Source organism: Ctenopharyngodon idella, chromosome 8, assembly GCF_019924925.1.
Source record: "Ctenopharyngodon idella isolate HZGC_01 chromosome 8, HZGC01, whole genome shotgun sequence".
In the NCBI taxonomy this organism is placed as follows: domain Eukaryota; kingdom Metazoa; phylum Chordata; class Actinopteri; order Cypriniformes; family Xenocyprididae; genus Ctenopharyngodon; species Ctenopharyngodon idella.
This window is the reverse complement of record NC_067227.1, coordinates 16,438,005-16,454,298: the sequence shown is the minus strand read 5'-3', so window position 1 is coordinate 16,454,298 and position 16,294 is coordinate 16,438,005. Positions and strand designations below refer to the sequence as shown.

The 16,294-nt window shown below is 36.5% G+C and overlaps 1 protein-coding gene across 3 annotated transcripts; it reads right to left on the bottom strand.

The window, feature by feature from the left end:
- Positions 1-346: 346 nt before the first annotated feature.
- On the bottom strand, positions 347-16,086 carry mapk14a (mitogen-activated protein kinase 14a). 3 transcript variants are annotated; one of them, XM_051902010.1, is made up of 12 exons: positions 15,644-16,080; positions 12,867-12,996; positions 10,896-10,954; positions 9,606-9,717; positions 9,324-9,353; positions 8,670-8,717; positions 8,426-8,540; positions 7,359-7,430; positions 4,112-4,191; positions 3,164-3,242; positions 2,020-2,193; positions 347-1,414 (listed from the first exon to the last, which is right to left on the bottom strand). In XM_051902010.1, exons 1-12 carry the CDS (start codon positions 15,760-15,762, stop codon positions 1,347-1,349), a joined length of 1,086 nt encoding a protein of 361 aa, XP_051757970.1. In that variant the 5' UTR covers positions 15,763-16,080; the 3' UTR covers positions 347-1,346. The 3 variants fall into 3 exon arrangements, with proteins under 3 accessions (XP_051757970.1, XP_051757969.1, XP_051757971.1); XM_051902009.1 differs by lacking the exon at positions 4,112-4,191 and adding an exon at positions 6,441-6,520 and having other exon boundaries at positions 15,644-16,079; XM_051902011.1 differs by lacking the exons at positions 347-1,414; positions 2,020-2,193; positions 3,164-3,242; positions 4,112-4,191 and adding exons at positions 4,215-4,289; positions 6,441-6,520 and having other exon boundaries at positions 15,644-16,086.
- Positions 16,087-16,294: the final 208 nt, after the last annotated feature.

The window sequence follows — 16,294 nt, the reverse complement described above, 5'->3', positions numbered from 1 at the left end:
CGATGACTGAACACACAAAAACAAAGCACAGGTAAATCCATGGGACAAAAAGTATCATGGTAGCCATAGTAATATGACCATAGCAACCATAAATATAGTAACTAATGTTGCTATGGTAATACCATAAATGACCATAGTAACTAATGTTACTATGGTAATATATGGTTACTATTGTCATGTTTGTAAGAGATCCCAGAAACTCATTTTGGAAGGTGCTTTGGTCATAAAATGCATTAAAGAAAAAAAAAAATCAGACATGGAGTGGTACTTTGAAAATTAAAAGGTCAATAATTATTTCACACTCTATTGTTCAACATAAGACCACAAATCAAAACAAGGAAGCAAGTTTCTGAAAAATATCGGCCTTTATTTTAAGTAAACAATGGTGTGTTTGATTCCATGTTTATGTCAGGTACTAAAGAAAACAGTTGCAGCCTTTCAGGTTCATAAATACCACCTCAACAGTATAAATATCTTACTCTACTTTCATATTCGAACATTCAATTAACAGCATTTTAAAAAACAGCTACTGGAGACAAAATCATATTTTCAGATTGCATACAATTCACAGTAGCAACATCAGGTGGACACACACACACACACACACACACACACACACACACTTTCACTCCCCAGGAAACGTACACAAAAGATGTGAAAAAGATCAGAAATAAAACAGCTACAGAATCCAAAAGCTTTATGAAACGTATATTTACAAATAGCCTGAACATATCACTAATACCCACTGCAACAATTTACATTTTTCTTTCTAGCTCTACCCAAAGAGACTACCAACAAATCCCATCTTTTTTGAACTGATTAATAAAGATCATACTGTAATCATTAAATACAATGCTCATTATTTGATTGGGGGAAAATACATATTAACAGAAACTAAATTATTACACTGTTTTTCACTGTTTAAACAATGTTTTCTGAACATTTTATAAAACTTAATATACTGCAAATGTGATACATGTCATACACAAAAAGAACATTATAACAGCACAACTAAATACTAAGAAATTTCAGGGAGATATTACATTTACAAATGGCCTTGCATGAATGTCATACATGAACATCATAAAACAGACCAGAGCAAACTGTTAAAAAAAATAAGTGGTTGATATTCTTATTATCAGACTCAATACTTTTGGAGAGATTCACTGATTTTCTATGGCATCTATTCCTTCTGTTTGGCCCAGCAGACATTTTTTATTTTTATTTTGTAAAGAAAGAAAAAGAAAAGTCAAACATCCTACTGACTGGCTGATCACAATACTGCAAAATTACAGCATTACTGTATAAGTAGTACAGTTGGTTTGATTTCCATCCAGAAGAAAATGTCAAGATTCCATTTCATCTCCGTCAAAGACTGGTGGCTCAAAACTGATCACCTCCTCATATGTTTGACCTGTGCAGGAACGTAAGACAAACAAATATGGATGTGACTGCAACATACATTAAATCTAGCTCATCCTAAATAATGTCTTTATCAAAACTGAACCAACATGGCCCCTTTTACATGTTCAGGGCAGGGTTACTTTCGATAACTAAAACTAAAACATTTTTCTTAATTAAAAGATGGATGGATGAAAAAAAAAAAAAAGTTGAAGCACTAAAATTACGAACTGGAAATTAAAAACTAAAACTGAACTGAAACTGCGACTAAAATAAAAATAAACCAAAATATTAATATTTTAAAAAGAGAAAAATATCAAAATTAATGACAAAAGCACAGAACAAAAAATAACTAAAAATGAAAAAGAAAACCGACGAAAGAAAATTAAAAGCTAATTCAAAATATAATAGTACATGAATATAAATACAGTGTAATTATATAATAGTATATCAATAATACTAAAATAAGACTAGTTTAGGTTCGCCTAAATGTCTTAGGCCAGTCTATCTCAGTGGAGCAAGTGAGCAAAAACGCTAAAATTGCTAAAAAAAAACTCTTATAACTTGTACTAACTAGCATTTTCCACATAAACACCAAAAACTCATCACTTGACTCACGTTTCCACTCTTCAATATCAAGCTCTTGGCTCTCAAAACTCTGGTCGAAAGGTTCAGCCTCAGGTTCATCATCTGGGTCATGGTACTGGGCAAAGTACGGATGCGCCAGAGCCTCCGCTGCGGTGATGCGCTTATCTGTGTCCAAAACTAGCATCTTCTCCAGAAGGTCCACAGCTAAAAATACAAAGAATTAAATATTTGATCTACATTTGTTCAAATTGTCCATCTACAAAAATCAACAAAAGAACAGGAAAATATTTTATTGCCTTGTTTATTTCCTAAACAATGTGTACTTTACAATAAAATATACTAAATAAACTGCAATTTCACGAACACTACCATTTAAACGTTTCAGCTCAATAAGTTTTGTTTTTGAAAGAAATTAATACTTTTATTCAGCAAGGATGCATTAAACTGATCAAACATGACAGTGAAGACTTAAAATGTTGCACAATTTACAAAATCTAAATGTAACAAATGCTGGGTGATTACAGTGTGACAGGTTTATATCGCCTTCATTTAGAAAAGATTTCCATTTCAAATAAATGCTATTCTTTTGTTCAACTTTCTATTCAAAGAATCTCTTATTAAAAAAAAAATAAATAAAAAATACATCATGATTTCCACAAAAATATGAAACACCTGTGTGTTTACATAAGAAATGTTTAGCATATTAAAATAATTTCTGAAGGATCACGTGACACTACGGACTGGAGTCAGTGTTGCCAACAGCTTTCAATTGAAAGTAGCTAAAACGAGTTGCTAGATGACGTCATAATGGCCAAATAATCAGTGGGCGAGTATCAGAATCTAGATAAGATTTGTTCAAGAAGTTGCTAGATTTGTCGCTAGGCTCAAAGTCTCAAAAGGGAAGGGGAAGTAGCTGAATCTAGTGACAAAATCACTAAATTGGCAACACTGACGGAAGTAATGGCTGCTAAAAATTCAGGTTTGCCATCACAGGAATAAATGACATTGTAATATTACTATTTTTACTATATTGATCAAATAAATGCATCCTTGTTTAGCATAAAAGAAGATTATAAAAAAAAAAGAAAAGAAAAGAAAAGAAAAGAAAAGAAAAAAATCTTTTACGCACAGGGTACGCACAAATCATTTTAGTGTCTAAACATGCCTCTTTTACCTAGTGGATTAGCCCCGATAAACACATCAGCAAAATTCCTCTTGGCCATCTGAGGAAGCGAGTTGATGTAAGTACGAGCCTGTGGAAAGAAACGGGTGAGCCGTGAGCAGTCAGAGGTAATAAAATAATGTTTATTAGAATAATGTTAGTAATTCTTGACTTGGTTCCCATGACAACTGTTTATGTTTTGCACATACATTGCTAACCCTGTGAATCATAACATTGCGGTGTTAGTAAGTATGCAGTGCCATTTGAATAATGCAGCAAACAAAAAGCTTCAGAAGGCAGAGAGGTCTGTGCTGGCGATGACAGACAGGGATTTCAGCTCGCATAGATCAGTGAATAACTGCATGATGGTTTAGCGGCAAGCAGTCACCCGAAGAGAAAGTGGAGAAGATGAAGGAACTCTGTTGGGTGTAATCTATTACTTTACTTTTCCTTGTATTCTCCATATAAAATAGCATGTTAACCTGACTTGAAAATGTTCTAATGTACAACACTTTACACTTGTTCTGGTCCCCGATTGGCTGAGCGGATATAGCCCAGCAGCACTGGAACGTTTTGCTGTTTGTATCATTCCGTTCGTCTGCGTTTCCAATGTTTAGGAACATAGTATATGCGCTGTAAGTGGAAGAGTTGTTTGGAAGTCAGAGAAACGGTATTCTCTCTCGGCTCAGGAACACTCGGACCAGGGTTTCTCTCACCAGCGAGTGGGAAGAAGGAAAACCCAGAGTGGAACTGGAGTGGAGTGATTACATAACACATGACGACTGTGTTTACCTGGGCCATACAACATCACTCTTAAACGTGTGATATCTCTTTATTATATGTTATAAACTTTAATTCTTCTAAATGTCCATACTTCCAAAGTGAGACATCATTAGGTCTGCTAATTAAAGGGCATGATGGGTATTCTGCAAACAAGGGGCTGGGCCACAGTGAGCTCACCTCATGGCTAGGCATCCTGCTTATTAGAGAGGCAGGTGGAGTTCCTGTAAGTCGCATTATCTGTTGAAGCTGGTTTATATCTTTGAAGGCCAGGTCAAGGAGATCACGGTCCACAAATTTAGTGTAATGCATATCTATCAAAAATGATCTGGACATTATATTGTGGTTCTCCACTACTCTAGGGAGAAAGACAGAATAAAAAGAAAGAGAGAGGAAAAGTTTGGCATGCAAATTGCATTCATATACAGCGGAGAAGAACATCATGCATTGGATTGCAAGAGAGCTTAAGTGTATTAGAATCGGTTCAGAAATACAGCTGCCATCAGCAGATCTGGAAGACAAAAATCAAGCCTGTTAATTTCAGTTTAGATGTCAAGATTCAGCCCAAATAGAACCTCAAATCAGTCTTTCATCTAAAAGTGAAGGCAATGTTTAGCTGGAGAGCACTGGAAAAATACGCTTTTTTAAATTAGCAATGCCAAACAACCACACTCAACACACATTCCCTGTTAGAAAATCAAGCTCAGACTGGTCCAAGCAGATCATTAGCTGGTCAATCAACCACAATGTTACAAAAACTAGCTTGATCACTTTAAGATAGTATGAACATCTAGTAACTAGTTGTTGTAGCTGGTCTAAGATGGTGTACCAGCTTGCGCCAGTTAAAGACCAGATTACACTATGGTTTAAAAATTTGGTCAGGCTTAGTCTTTTTTCTTTTTTTTTTGAAAGACATTTTGTTCAGCAAGGATTCATTAAACTGACCAAAGCGACAACAAAAATACAAATAATACTACAAAAAAAAATTATTTCAAATAAATTCTGTTCTTTTAAACTTGCTATTCAAATAATCCAAAATGTATTATGGTTTCCACAAAAAATATTAAGCAGCACAATAGTTTAACTGTGAAAATAAATATTTCACCAAATCATCATACTGAATATAGAATCTAGACGATTTCTGAAGGATCTTGAGACACTGAAGACTGGAGTAACGGCTACTAAAAATTCAACTTTTCCAAAGGAATAAATTAAATTTTAAAATATATTACAATATATTACAATAGAAAACATTTTTTTTAAATTGTAATACTTTTCAAACACAAAATTGCTGTAATTTGATCGAACAAATGCAGCCTTGGTGAGCGTAAGGGACTTTGGTAACACTTTACAACAAGGTTCATTTGTTAACATTAGTTAATGTATTAACTAACATGAACTAACCATGAGCAGTACATCTGTTATAGTATTTATTAATCTTTGATAACATTATTTAAAGGGTTAGTTCACCAAAAATGAAAATTCTATAATTTATTACTCACCCTCATGCCGTTCCACACCCGTAAGACCTTCGTTCATCTTCGGAACACAAATTAAGATATTTTTGTTGAAATCCGATGGCTCAGTGAGGCCTGCATAGCGAGCAATGATATTTCCTCTCTCAAGATCCATTAATGTACTAAAAACATATTTAAATCAGTCAAATATTTTTGCTGCGCCAAAAAAACAAACAAAATAACGACTTATATAGTGATGGCCGATTTCAAAACACTGCTTCAGGAAGCTTCGGAGCGTTATGAATCAGCGTGTCGAATCAGCAGTTCGGAACGCCAAAGTCACGTGATTTCAGCAGTTTGACACGCGATCCGAATCATGATTCGATACGCATGATTCGCTTTATAATATTCAGATTGAACCACTGTACTCACATGAACTGTTTTAAATATGTTTTTAGTACATTAATGGATCTTGAGAGAGGAAATGTCATTGCTGGCTATGCAGGCCTCACTGAGCCATCGGATTTCAACAAAAATAGCTTAATTTGTGTTCCGAAGATTAACGAAGGTCTTACGGGTGTGGAACGGCATGAAGGTGAGTAATAAATGACATTATTTTCATTTTTGGGTGAACTAACCCTTTAATAAAAATACAGCTGTTGATAGTTTATTTGTTATTTCACAGTGCATTAACTAATGTTAACAAATACAACTCTTGATTTTAATAATGTATTAGTAAATGTTGAAATTAACATTAACAAAGATAAATAAATGCTGTTGAAGTGCAGTTCACTATTAGTTCATGTTAACTAATGTAGTTAACTAATGTTAACCAATGAACCTTATTGTAAAGTGTTAGCGAAACTTCTTTCAAAAACATTTAAAAAATGTACCGACCTCAAACTTTTGAACGGTAGTGTATGTCCAGCCTGGACCAGATAAAAAGCTGTTTCAAAACACAGCTGCTAGATTAAAATGGATTTTCCACTTTGAAAATCAACACACACAGGCGTTTTAAGCAAGTGCACTCTCCCTAAATATATCAAACTCACAGACTCCGATGATATTTTCATTAACAGCTCAGGTCCTGGAGTTCCAACCAGAAGCATAATAAGCTTCAACTGATCGATGTCTAGTAAATCAAGATGAAGGAAAACTAGGGTGGCTCAACAAGGAACACGCCACAAAGCAGGAAACGCTCATTTCGGTTTCATGTGTACTTAAAGAACAGGAAAGCAAAGAAGCTTTGGTTCACGTCTGTGGTAAGATGAGCAAGCTAGTAAAAATAGCACAGGTTGAATATATTTTCAGCTTGCCCAGCAAAAGCATGTCAGAAGTAGCCGCACAGGTGTGCTCTGCCTGTAAGGGGGGGAAATATTTGGCAAGTATTTCTGTTTCATGGGGTGTGGAGCCAGATGCATTAAGAGTGGCAGCCGTTCAAGATACAGAGTGTCAAATATGCGAAGCCAGGGGGGGAAACATGCTGAAAGTGCTGAAATGTGAACAATTTTTGTCATTAGAAATAAAAAATGAGAAAAGAGAGTGAGAAAGAGAAAGAGAAAGGCATGTCATTTCCTGCAGGGAGTTTATTGCGTTCTCATAATGATGGATCATATATCCTTCAAATCACTGTTGAGTTTTGGGGCACAGCTTGAAAACAGAGCTTAAGCGAAAGGGACAAAAGGTCAGTGTAAGACATGAGAGGCAGACAGATCTGCCAGCTTCTGCCATAGCAAACATTCACACTGCAAGGATGGGAAAATAGAGAACGAGAGGGAGAAAGAGAAAATAGATACTAATGTGGTGTTTAAAAACATGTATCCAAAATTTGTATACATTTAAATCAGCATGCGAGCAAAATGCGCTCTTAAAAAACACTAAACCATGGATGTTCCTGGCTTGGAGCCATGGTGCAATTTACAGAGAGTGTTCTGCAGGTCACCGAGGGGGAAACGAGAGGAAAAGGATACGATCTGTGCCAGGGAACAGAGTCCTGCCTGTCAACAGCTCAGCCATGATACAGCCCACTGACCAAATGTCCACTGAAAAGAAATCAAGAAAACAACATTAGTGGAGAGGCAGCAAGCACATGTTCCCACTATTGTGTCCTGAGTCCTGACCCAGCTATCTGGTCACAGATTGCTGAAAAAAAAAAAAAAAAAAAACAACAAAAAAAAACTGCCACAATCCTCAAAAGACATTTCAGCAAACCCTAAGACATCAAGATCTGGCTGGTTAGCATCTGCCAGTTAGCTTGTTCTGGGAGCTGTCATAACTAAATTACTGTTCAAAAGTTTGGGGTTAGTATGTTTTTGGGTTTTTTTTGTAAAGAAGTTAAGACATTTATTCAGCAACACTTAAAAATTGAAGGTTCCAAAAGGGTGTTTTGGCAGTGATGAAGAAGTACCATTTTTTCTTAGTATGAAATACATGTTAAAAATCTAAAGAACCTTTTTCCACTATAAAAAACTGTTTGTGCAGTGGAAAGGTTTTATGGATGTTAATGCCAATGTCAATGCCAATAAAGAACCTTTATTTTTAAGAGTGAAGAATGCATTAAACTGATTTATTTATATTTTATTTCAAATAAATGCTCTTTTGATCTTTCAATTTATCAAAGAATCCAGAAAAAAAAAAATGTAGCACGGTTTCCACAAAGATATTAAACAGCACAACCGTTTGTAACATTGATAATAACAATAAATGTTTCTTCGGTATAGAATCAGCATATTTGAATGATTTCTGAAGGATCATGTGACACTAAAAACTGGAGTAATGATGCTGAAAATTCAGCGTCATTATATAAAATATATTAAAATAGAAAACAGATTTTAAATTGTAATAATATTTCACAATATTACAGTTTTTACTGTATTTTGATCAAATGAATGCAACCTTGTTGAGCCTTCTTTTTAAAAACAAAAAAACTTTTGAATGGTAGAGTACACCATCAGGTTCTAAAAAGCCATTTTCTCCATTGATGGCATTCAAAATGAGTTGATTTGTATTGTATCAGATGTGGGTGTAGTTGTGTTACCTGTCATGTTGTAGTGCATCCAGTTGAGCATGATCTCTGGGGCGCGGTACCACCTTGTGGCCACATAGCCTGTCATCTCATCATCTGTGTGTCGAGCCAGACCAAAGTCAAGGATCTGAGATGCAAAAAATAAATAAATAAATAAATAAAAGAGATGGGAGAAACAATACACTGTTAATAACAATTAAAGTACGAGTAACATTACAAGCAAATGTATAACTATGAAAAAATATGACGGACTCACCTTAAGTTCACAGTCTTCATTTACTGCCAGATTACTGGGTTTCAAGTCCTAGTAAACAATTAGTGAATATTACTTTACTGTCTCTTTATACCATTTTAAAGGAATATTTGCAGCTATTTATGAATTAAATGTATAGATTTGACATCTTTTTGCACTTCAATTACTACAGACATAAATTTCAACTTGTTGCTCAGTTCTTACAAACAAATGAAAAATGCCTATTTTTACTAAAGCAATATGATTTCATAAACTTGAAAAAGTTATTTAAGCTGTAAAAAAGTGAAAATCCTTTCTATTTAGGCTAAATAAATAAACTTCAGATCACCAATGTAACTGCACAATTTCCTGCCAGGCTTGTAATCGCAAACATTTTTTTTTAAATTTGCTATTACTAAAGTAAGAATGAGTCATAATTATTTTCTGGTAATCGACAACATGGAAAAGATGCTGTCTACAAATATCAAGCTGAAAATAACAAAGACTATCCCTTTAAGACTGAACTAATTTCTAGTTTTAGTCTTTACACAAAAGCAGGCCTGAGCATGTAACAAGGTGATGTCAGGGAGAATTGGCTCCATGGGGCAACACACACTGCATTTTTTGAGGGAAAAAAAGCCTGCAAGCCATTTCTCATATACCCAAGTAAACACTTACCCTGTGAATTATGTCAGCCGAATGGATGTACTGGTAAAAAAAAAAAAAAAAAAAAAAAAAAAAAGCGTTATGTGAGATAATCAAATTCCAGCTATGAGGTATACACTAAAATACACACTTAATTAGGTCAAATAAATGTCTAGATATTGTCTAGATACTACCATTTCTATATTGTCCTGCACATCATACTCTTCAGTTCATTATTTTTATTTCATTTACATCAGTTTTAAGATCTGAGATTCCTGTTTGTATTCATTACGAGACTGAAAAGTGCAGTTTCACCTTAAGCCCTCGCAGGATCTGGTAAATAAGGAACTGAACATGATCATCGGTCAGCTTCTGACACTTCACAATATTATTCAGGTCAGCTCCCATAAGATGAGTCACCAGGTACCTGCCAATCAGAGCACAAGAAGAATGTTATTCTCCTGCCAACCGTTTAACCTGGTGTTAGGAGTGACTGCACAAAGTGAAACGTAGGGAACATTTATTTCTCTTTTGACAAAATGTGCTAATCTTGTTTTGCTTTGAGGGAAGACTGTGCCTCCAAAATGAAGCAATAACTTAACACAAATTTTGGCCATGGAGCTGAACAACTAACTACCGTCAACTTCAGTATGTGCCATTGGATCAGTTTTTACTTTTTCACGATAACCTACAGCAGAGTCTACATAAGCAGTGACTCTAAGCAAGAGGGTGGAGCTAGAGGTCAAACAGAGCCACTGCGATACAACACACGGCAGAGCTTAAAATAAGCCATTCCTAATTCCAGAAACACCCTCCACCCAATAGACACACTCAGCATTAGAGATAAATCAACAAATACATCCCACCCCCACAAAGATTTAGAGGGGAAAAAAAACACAGATTAGAGACAATAAACAAATATTCATCACTTCGACATGCATAGGCAATGAAAAACTGAAGCAAACAAATGCATTTAAAAACTGTCAAGGAAGAATATCTATATTTATTGGAAGAGCCTGGAGCTCTGGAGTTAAGTCGCCACAGCTAGTTTCATTAGTGGAAGAAGTGCGGATGCCCCTCATCTATCAGTGTGCGTCAGGTCTATTTTTGGCAGCAGAATTGATGTTAAGTCACAGCAGCATCTGCTTTTACAACCTGGCTGTATCCTTAGCATTCCCCACTAACCCACGGCTGTTAGGCTGGAGCCAGGCAGCACAAAAAGCCGTCTCTGTGGAAACCCGAAGCTCCATAAAACCATGTGAGCCTGAAAACATGATTATAATCACCTAACAAAGGGCACACGATAAATAATGTATTATTCTGTTTAGTGTATGAGATATTAGGAGTAAACACACAGGAGTGGTTATAATAAAGCCACACTAAAGAACGTGTCATGGCGTATAATAATAATAACAATAATAATAATTCACTCTAATTACAATCAACAGTTGTTTATACAGGAAGCGTTTGATGCAGTGTGCCATTTTACACCATTTGGAGGACACATCGTTCTATTTTTGACATGCTGTAGCCACTTAATTTTGCCCACCTAGCTGTAATCAAACCAGTGAATAACATCTTAGAGGAAGTAACTGTCTGACTCACACATCATTAAACTCCTCCAGGGAGGTAGCAGGTGTGAAAACATCCAGCAGGCCGATCACCTACAAGCACAAAGTGCAAAGAATACAAATCAGGATCATTTAGGACTGCATGTACATGTACTTTTTGCAGTAAGATCTTATTGCAGTAAGATTTTATTGCACAACCTGACAGGGAAATCTAGAACGAATTACCACAGCATAAGTTCTAGAATTTCCTGTCAGACAGAATACCAGGGAAATATGACCAAAATATCACGATATGAGTAATTTTATTTCACAATAATGATATATAATCACAATATATTTATTTTTGCCTTCAATAAGGTTATTATATCAAATGCTTTGATACCATTGAAATTTCATAATTCTTGTTACCAACAAATAAATTAAATGTACATTTATTCTTATTAAAGTAACTATTAAAGTTACAAAAGTTATTCAGTCAAGAGTGGTTTTCTTTTGTTGTTTGATTAACAAATAATGACAGACGGCAGCAGTTATATTAGGCTGCTGTCACTTTAAGACTAAATGCACAGATCTGTTGATCAACCGGTTGGCCCTTTACCACTGCAGTGGTAAAAAATTGTCACCGTCACAGCCCTAAATTTGTTGCAGGTGCACCAAAACAAAACAATATTTCAACACAATAATATTTCTAACTGTCAAAACAGTTTTATAACATTTTTTTCCATTTTGTGAAATATAGATTTTATCAGAATCAGAGAAATAAGGCTGCCAACCAACAGAATTGATGTTCCAGCATTGTATAATTTAATATGTTTTTAGTTTAATTCAAATTAAAAGTTTGAGAATGTTTTGTGTCATTCATTTTTTCTTCTCTTGAATGAATGATTCAATGACAAATTCATTTTTTAAAGGAACACTCCACTTTTTTTGAAAATAGGCTCATTTTCCAACTCCCCTAGAGTTAAACAGTTGAGTTTTACCGTTTTCGAATCCATTCAGCCGATCTCCGGGTCTGGTGGTACCACTTTTAGCATAGCTTAGCATAGTTCATTGAATCCGATTGGACCATTAGCATCTCGCTCAAAAATGACCAAAGAGTTTCGATATTTTTCCTATTTAAAACTTGACTCTTCTGTAGTTACATCGTGTACTAAGACCAACGGAAAATGAAAAGTTGCAATTTTCTAGGCTGATATGGCTAGGAACTATACTCTCATTCCGGCGTAATAATCAAGGAACTTTGCTGCTGTACCATGGGTGCAGCAAGGCGCAATGATATTACGCAGCGTCTCTCACAAATGTCTCCATGGTTGCAAGGCACGCTCCCTGTGCAAGCAGGGGGTCACATGCGCTGCGTAATATCATTGCGCCTGCTGTACCCATGGTACGGCAGCAAAGTTCCTTGATTATTACTCCGGAATGACAGTATAGTTCCTAGCCATATCAGCTTAGAAAATCGCAACTTTTCATTTTCCGTCGGTCTTAGTACACGATGTAACTACAGAAGAGTCAAGTTTTAAATAGGAAAAATATCGAAACTCTTTGGTCATTTTTGAGCGAGATGCTAACGGTCTAATCAGATTCAATGAACTATGCTAAGCTATGCTAAAAGTGGTACCACCAGACCCGGAGATCGGCTGAATGGATTCGAAAACGGTAAAACTCAACTGTTTAACTCTAGGGGAGTTGGAAAATGAGCCTATTTTCAAAAAAAGTGGAGTGTTCCTTTAACAGTCCACCTACTGGTGGGGGTTTGAATCGATATTGCGATCTTTCAATGATTTATCATGAAGCTCTACTCCTTATGAAACCAATGCAAGTCTGCAATATATATTCTTTTGTGCTCCATGGAAGAGAGGAAAAATTGGTTTGGAACAAATTGTGGGTGAGTAAATGACAAAATTTTAAATATTTGGATGAACTAAGCCTTTAATCATTAAGATTTCCAACCGCTACTCTGCATATTGGCCTTGTCAGTTTGATAATACCAGGAATCCAAACTCACATTCTCATGTTTCATATGCTTGAGTAGCCGCAATTCCCTGTAGGTCCGCTTTGCATGGATGATGGACTGAAATGGCCTCGACAGCTTCTTCACGGCGACCTTCAATCCGGACTTTCCATCATATGCAGAGCTGAAACAAAAAGGACATGACTCAAGCATGCCATCACACTTTGTTGCACAACTGAAATGCCAACATGCTACAACAGGACCAAAGTTAAAGACGGTTGGAAGTAAGAGTCAGCAGTATATGAAGGCAATGAATTAACTTGCCATACATTTCAGACTGAAACAAAAGCTGTCCAGATTCTCACTTCCTCATTTAAGTAAACAGCGATGTTTACAGACGGAACTAAAGGATAAAACGTACCTATTGCAACCAATCATAAAGTACCTTTGCAAGGACAAACTGTTTAATCATTTGACAGACATCGACCACCACATGCTATGTAGTACAACTAACAGTGAAGGTAATGATACAACCTTTTAATACACATAAGATATTGTATAACTTGACCTGAGACCTGAACTTAAAGAAAATCTCAGTGTTCTGCTTTTTTGAATACACTGCACAGGCTGAGAGATGAGCCTGGCACTTCAAACCCAGTGCAATCTGTTCATCAGATATTCAATTACACAGACACAATAAGGGGGCCCATGAAACATAATCTAGATATCACGGTTGCCTAGCATCGCAATTTCTAACAGTCACTTTGGTGCATAAACAACCTGACTGCCCTGAGGAGTAATTTAGAAAATGAGCCTGGCCTTCAAACACCTGTCTGTTTAAGAGACATAGACCTTTCTGAAAATCATTTGCAAACATTAAAGGGTGAGGTAACACTTGTTTTGAGTTTAAGAATGAAACCTAAAGAACTCTTTAGATGTGCACAAATATGACTGGATAAAACAAGATCACATTTCCTCAGAAAAACATTCTGTCAATCAGCATGTTTCTGATCACAACGATTTTTAAAGACGAAACATGCAATTTTTGCAAAGTAAAAATAATTTCTCTAATTCCACATTAACATGCAAATACAACTACAAGTAAACCATTTGTAGGCTCATTTCCCTAAAAACAACGTGTCGGTTTCAAAACACTACACTGTTTGTTTGAGCACCTGACACCACAACATTGTCTCTAACAATGGCCCAATCAATTAATAGCAGTGTGTTTGGGGAAACCTGTTTGAAAACAGCCATTTTGTTTAATTCCACTCGGTGGCACTAGTGCTGCAGAAATAACAAAGTTTAGCCTTAAAGGGATGATAGATCACCTAAAAATGAAAACTGTCATTATTTACTCACCCTCAAGTTGTTCTAAACCTGCATTAAGTTCTTTCTTCTGTTGAACATAAAAGAAGATATTTTGAAGAATGTGGCTAGGTAACCAAACAGTTGCTGGTCCCCCATTGACTTCCATAATAGAGATACTTCCATAGTGTATGTATATGTATGTGTGTGTGTATATATATATATATATAATGTATGTATGTATTATGGAAGTCAATGGGGACCAGAAACTCCATGGTTACCTGCATTCGTCAAAATATCTTCTTTTGTGTTCAGCACAAGAAAGAAATTCATACAGGTTTAGAACAACTGCATTTTTGGGTGAACTATCCCTTTAAAGGTGCACCCAGTAGGTTTCTGTTTATGTTTAGCTCACTCTCATGCGTTCCAATAATCCCAATAATAATAAGTTTTAGATTTTATACTGAGGCCAAAGCTGTTTATGCATATTTTGTGTGTTTCTTTTCTTTTCGTTCTTCAGTCAATTGCGTGACATGTTAATCATGTGATGTCAACACCGCGGCGCCCTTTGCTCTACGTAGAAAAAAAAAGCAACATATTCAGACAGGACTGGACTGGACAAGTCTGTTTGGTTGATGTATTTATTTTTATCTATAATGCTTTGTTAATACAAATTACTGCGCGCGCCTTTAAGTGAATCATAAATTCAACTGAGTGTCAGGAAACAGCACAGAACCACCAACAAACTTCCTCATCGCAACTAAACCAAACGAGCAATCTAGAGGAATCAATCACGAGATTAAGATAATAACATACGACAAACCCTATGTGTTTTTCTTTATCTCATCCTGGGTGTTACTACAAGCAAACGAGAAAATTAAGTGCCATGAATCACCGACAACAGTCGTGAAATTACAGGCAGCTCTGACTCATCGGTGTGTCCAAAACCTATTGAATACTACAAGGTGCCCAAAAACGGCAGCTCCCTTGGTTTTAAGACACAGTCATGGTGCAATCATCTGTGGGGTGACCTCATTCAGGACAGTCCCCACCAGATGTCCTCATTAAGACCACCCTACACCACTAAATAGGGCGAATAAAGGAAAGTGTGGGTCTGTATCATTAACAACAACCACAATTTGCAAGATAAACAACTATTCAGTTTATCGCGTTCATCTCTTCGACTTGCAACAGTTTTAACGTGTTACCTCATTGTGCATCACGTTGCCCATCCACCGCAAAGCTTCACTTTGAAACTGAAGTGGCATGCATACATGCATGCACGCGAGGTGGCATTTGCAACATACGAGACTTTAAATGTTTATAAAGCGTAACGTTAAAACACTTCGCAACACTACAAGCACTTTAAACTCGTTTTTTTGTGACTAGAAATCCCTCTTGCGTAACAAACCACGGACTTTGGTCTTATTAGCAAGTTTGCTAACGCAGTGCAATGCTGTACGGGCCCGTAAGAATGAATGGGACACAGCGTTCCGCCATAGAAACAGCAGATAAATATTTACCAAACAGTTCCATATGCACCAGAGCCGACAGGAGACAAGTTCTGATATCGCACAGGGACCTCCCATATCGTCTTGTTGACCTCCTGTCGATAGAAAGTGGGTCTTTCTTTCTGCGACATGCTTGCAGAACGAGCACCCGAGGCGACTTGAGAGACTTCTGCTTTCCCTTGCTTGCCTGCCTGTGATTCAAGGCGGTTGAGTTTTCTTGCAACAATCAAAAATGGAAAGTAACCGACCGATAAAGTCGCCCGTGCACGCGAATACTCAAGAACGAACCGTCCCAATGTGTTTAATTCATGCCAGCGGCTCCAGATATTCGTGGAATGTGACTGTTCGGAAGTTGCTCGGTTCCGGGTCACGCTGATCTCTAGCACTATCCCGTCTGCGTCTCTCCCTGCTGCTACAAATGAAAGTCGCAGTAAAAAGCAAACTGAGTTCCCAAGCGCGCCCCCTGCAACACATTCACACGTACACATGAGGTTGTTTATCTAGCGTACTACAATGTAGAACACGATCAACTAAAAGAGACGTGGAAAAGTTTCATGAAAATATCTGAATACGATATTTTTAGGTGGTTTTAACTTTACAACGCACAATAACATCAGAGAGAACATACGTACATAACAGAAACTGGTGTAAGACATCATCAAA

Bases quoted from the DNA above. Each gene is read 5' to 3' on its own strand.
- mapk14a (XM_051902010.1), bottom strand. From the start codon at position 15,762: ATGTCGCAGAAAGAAAGACCCACTTTCTATCGACAGGAGGTCAACAAG. The intron at 8,718-9,323 runs GTAAGTGTTTAC...ATTGTTTACTAG, and splicing joins CGGCTGACATAATTCACAGG to GACTTGAAACCCAGTAATCT. The intron at 2,194-3,163 runs GTAAAAGAGGCA...TTGTATTTTTAG, and splicing joins TATCGGGGCTAATCCACTAG to CTGTGGACCTTCTGGAGAAG.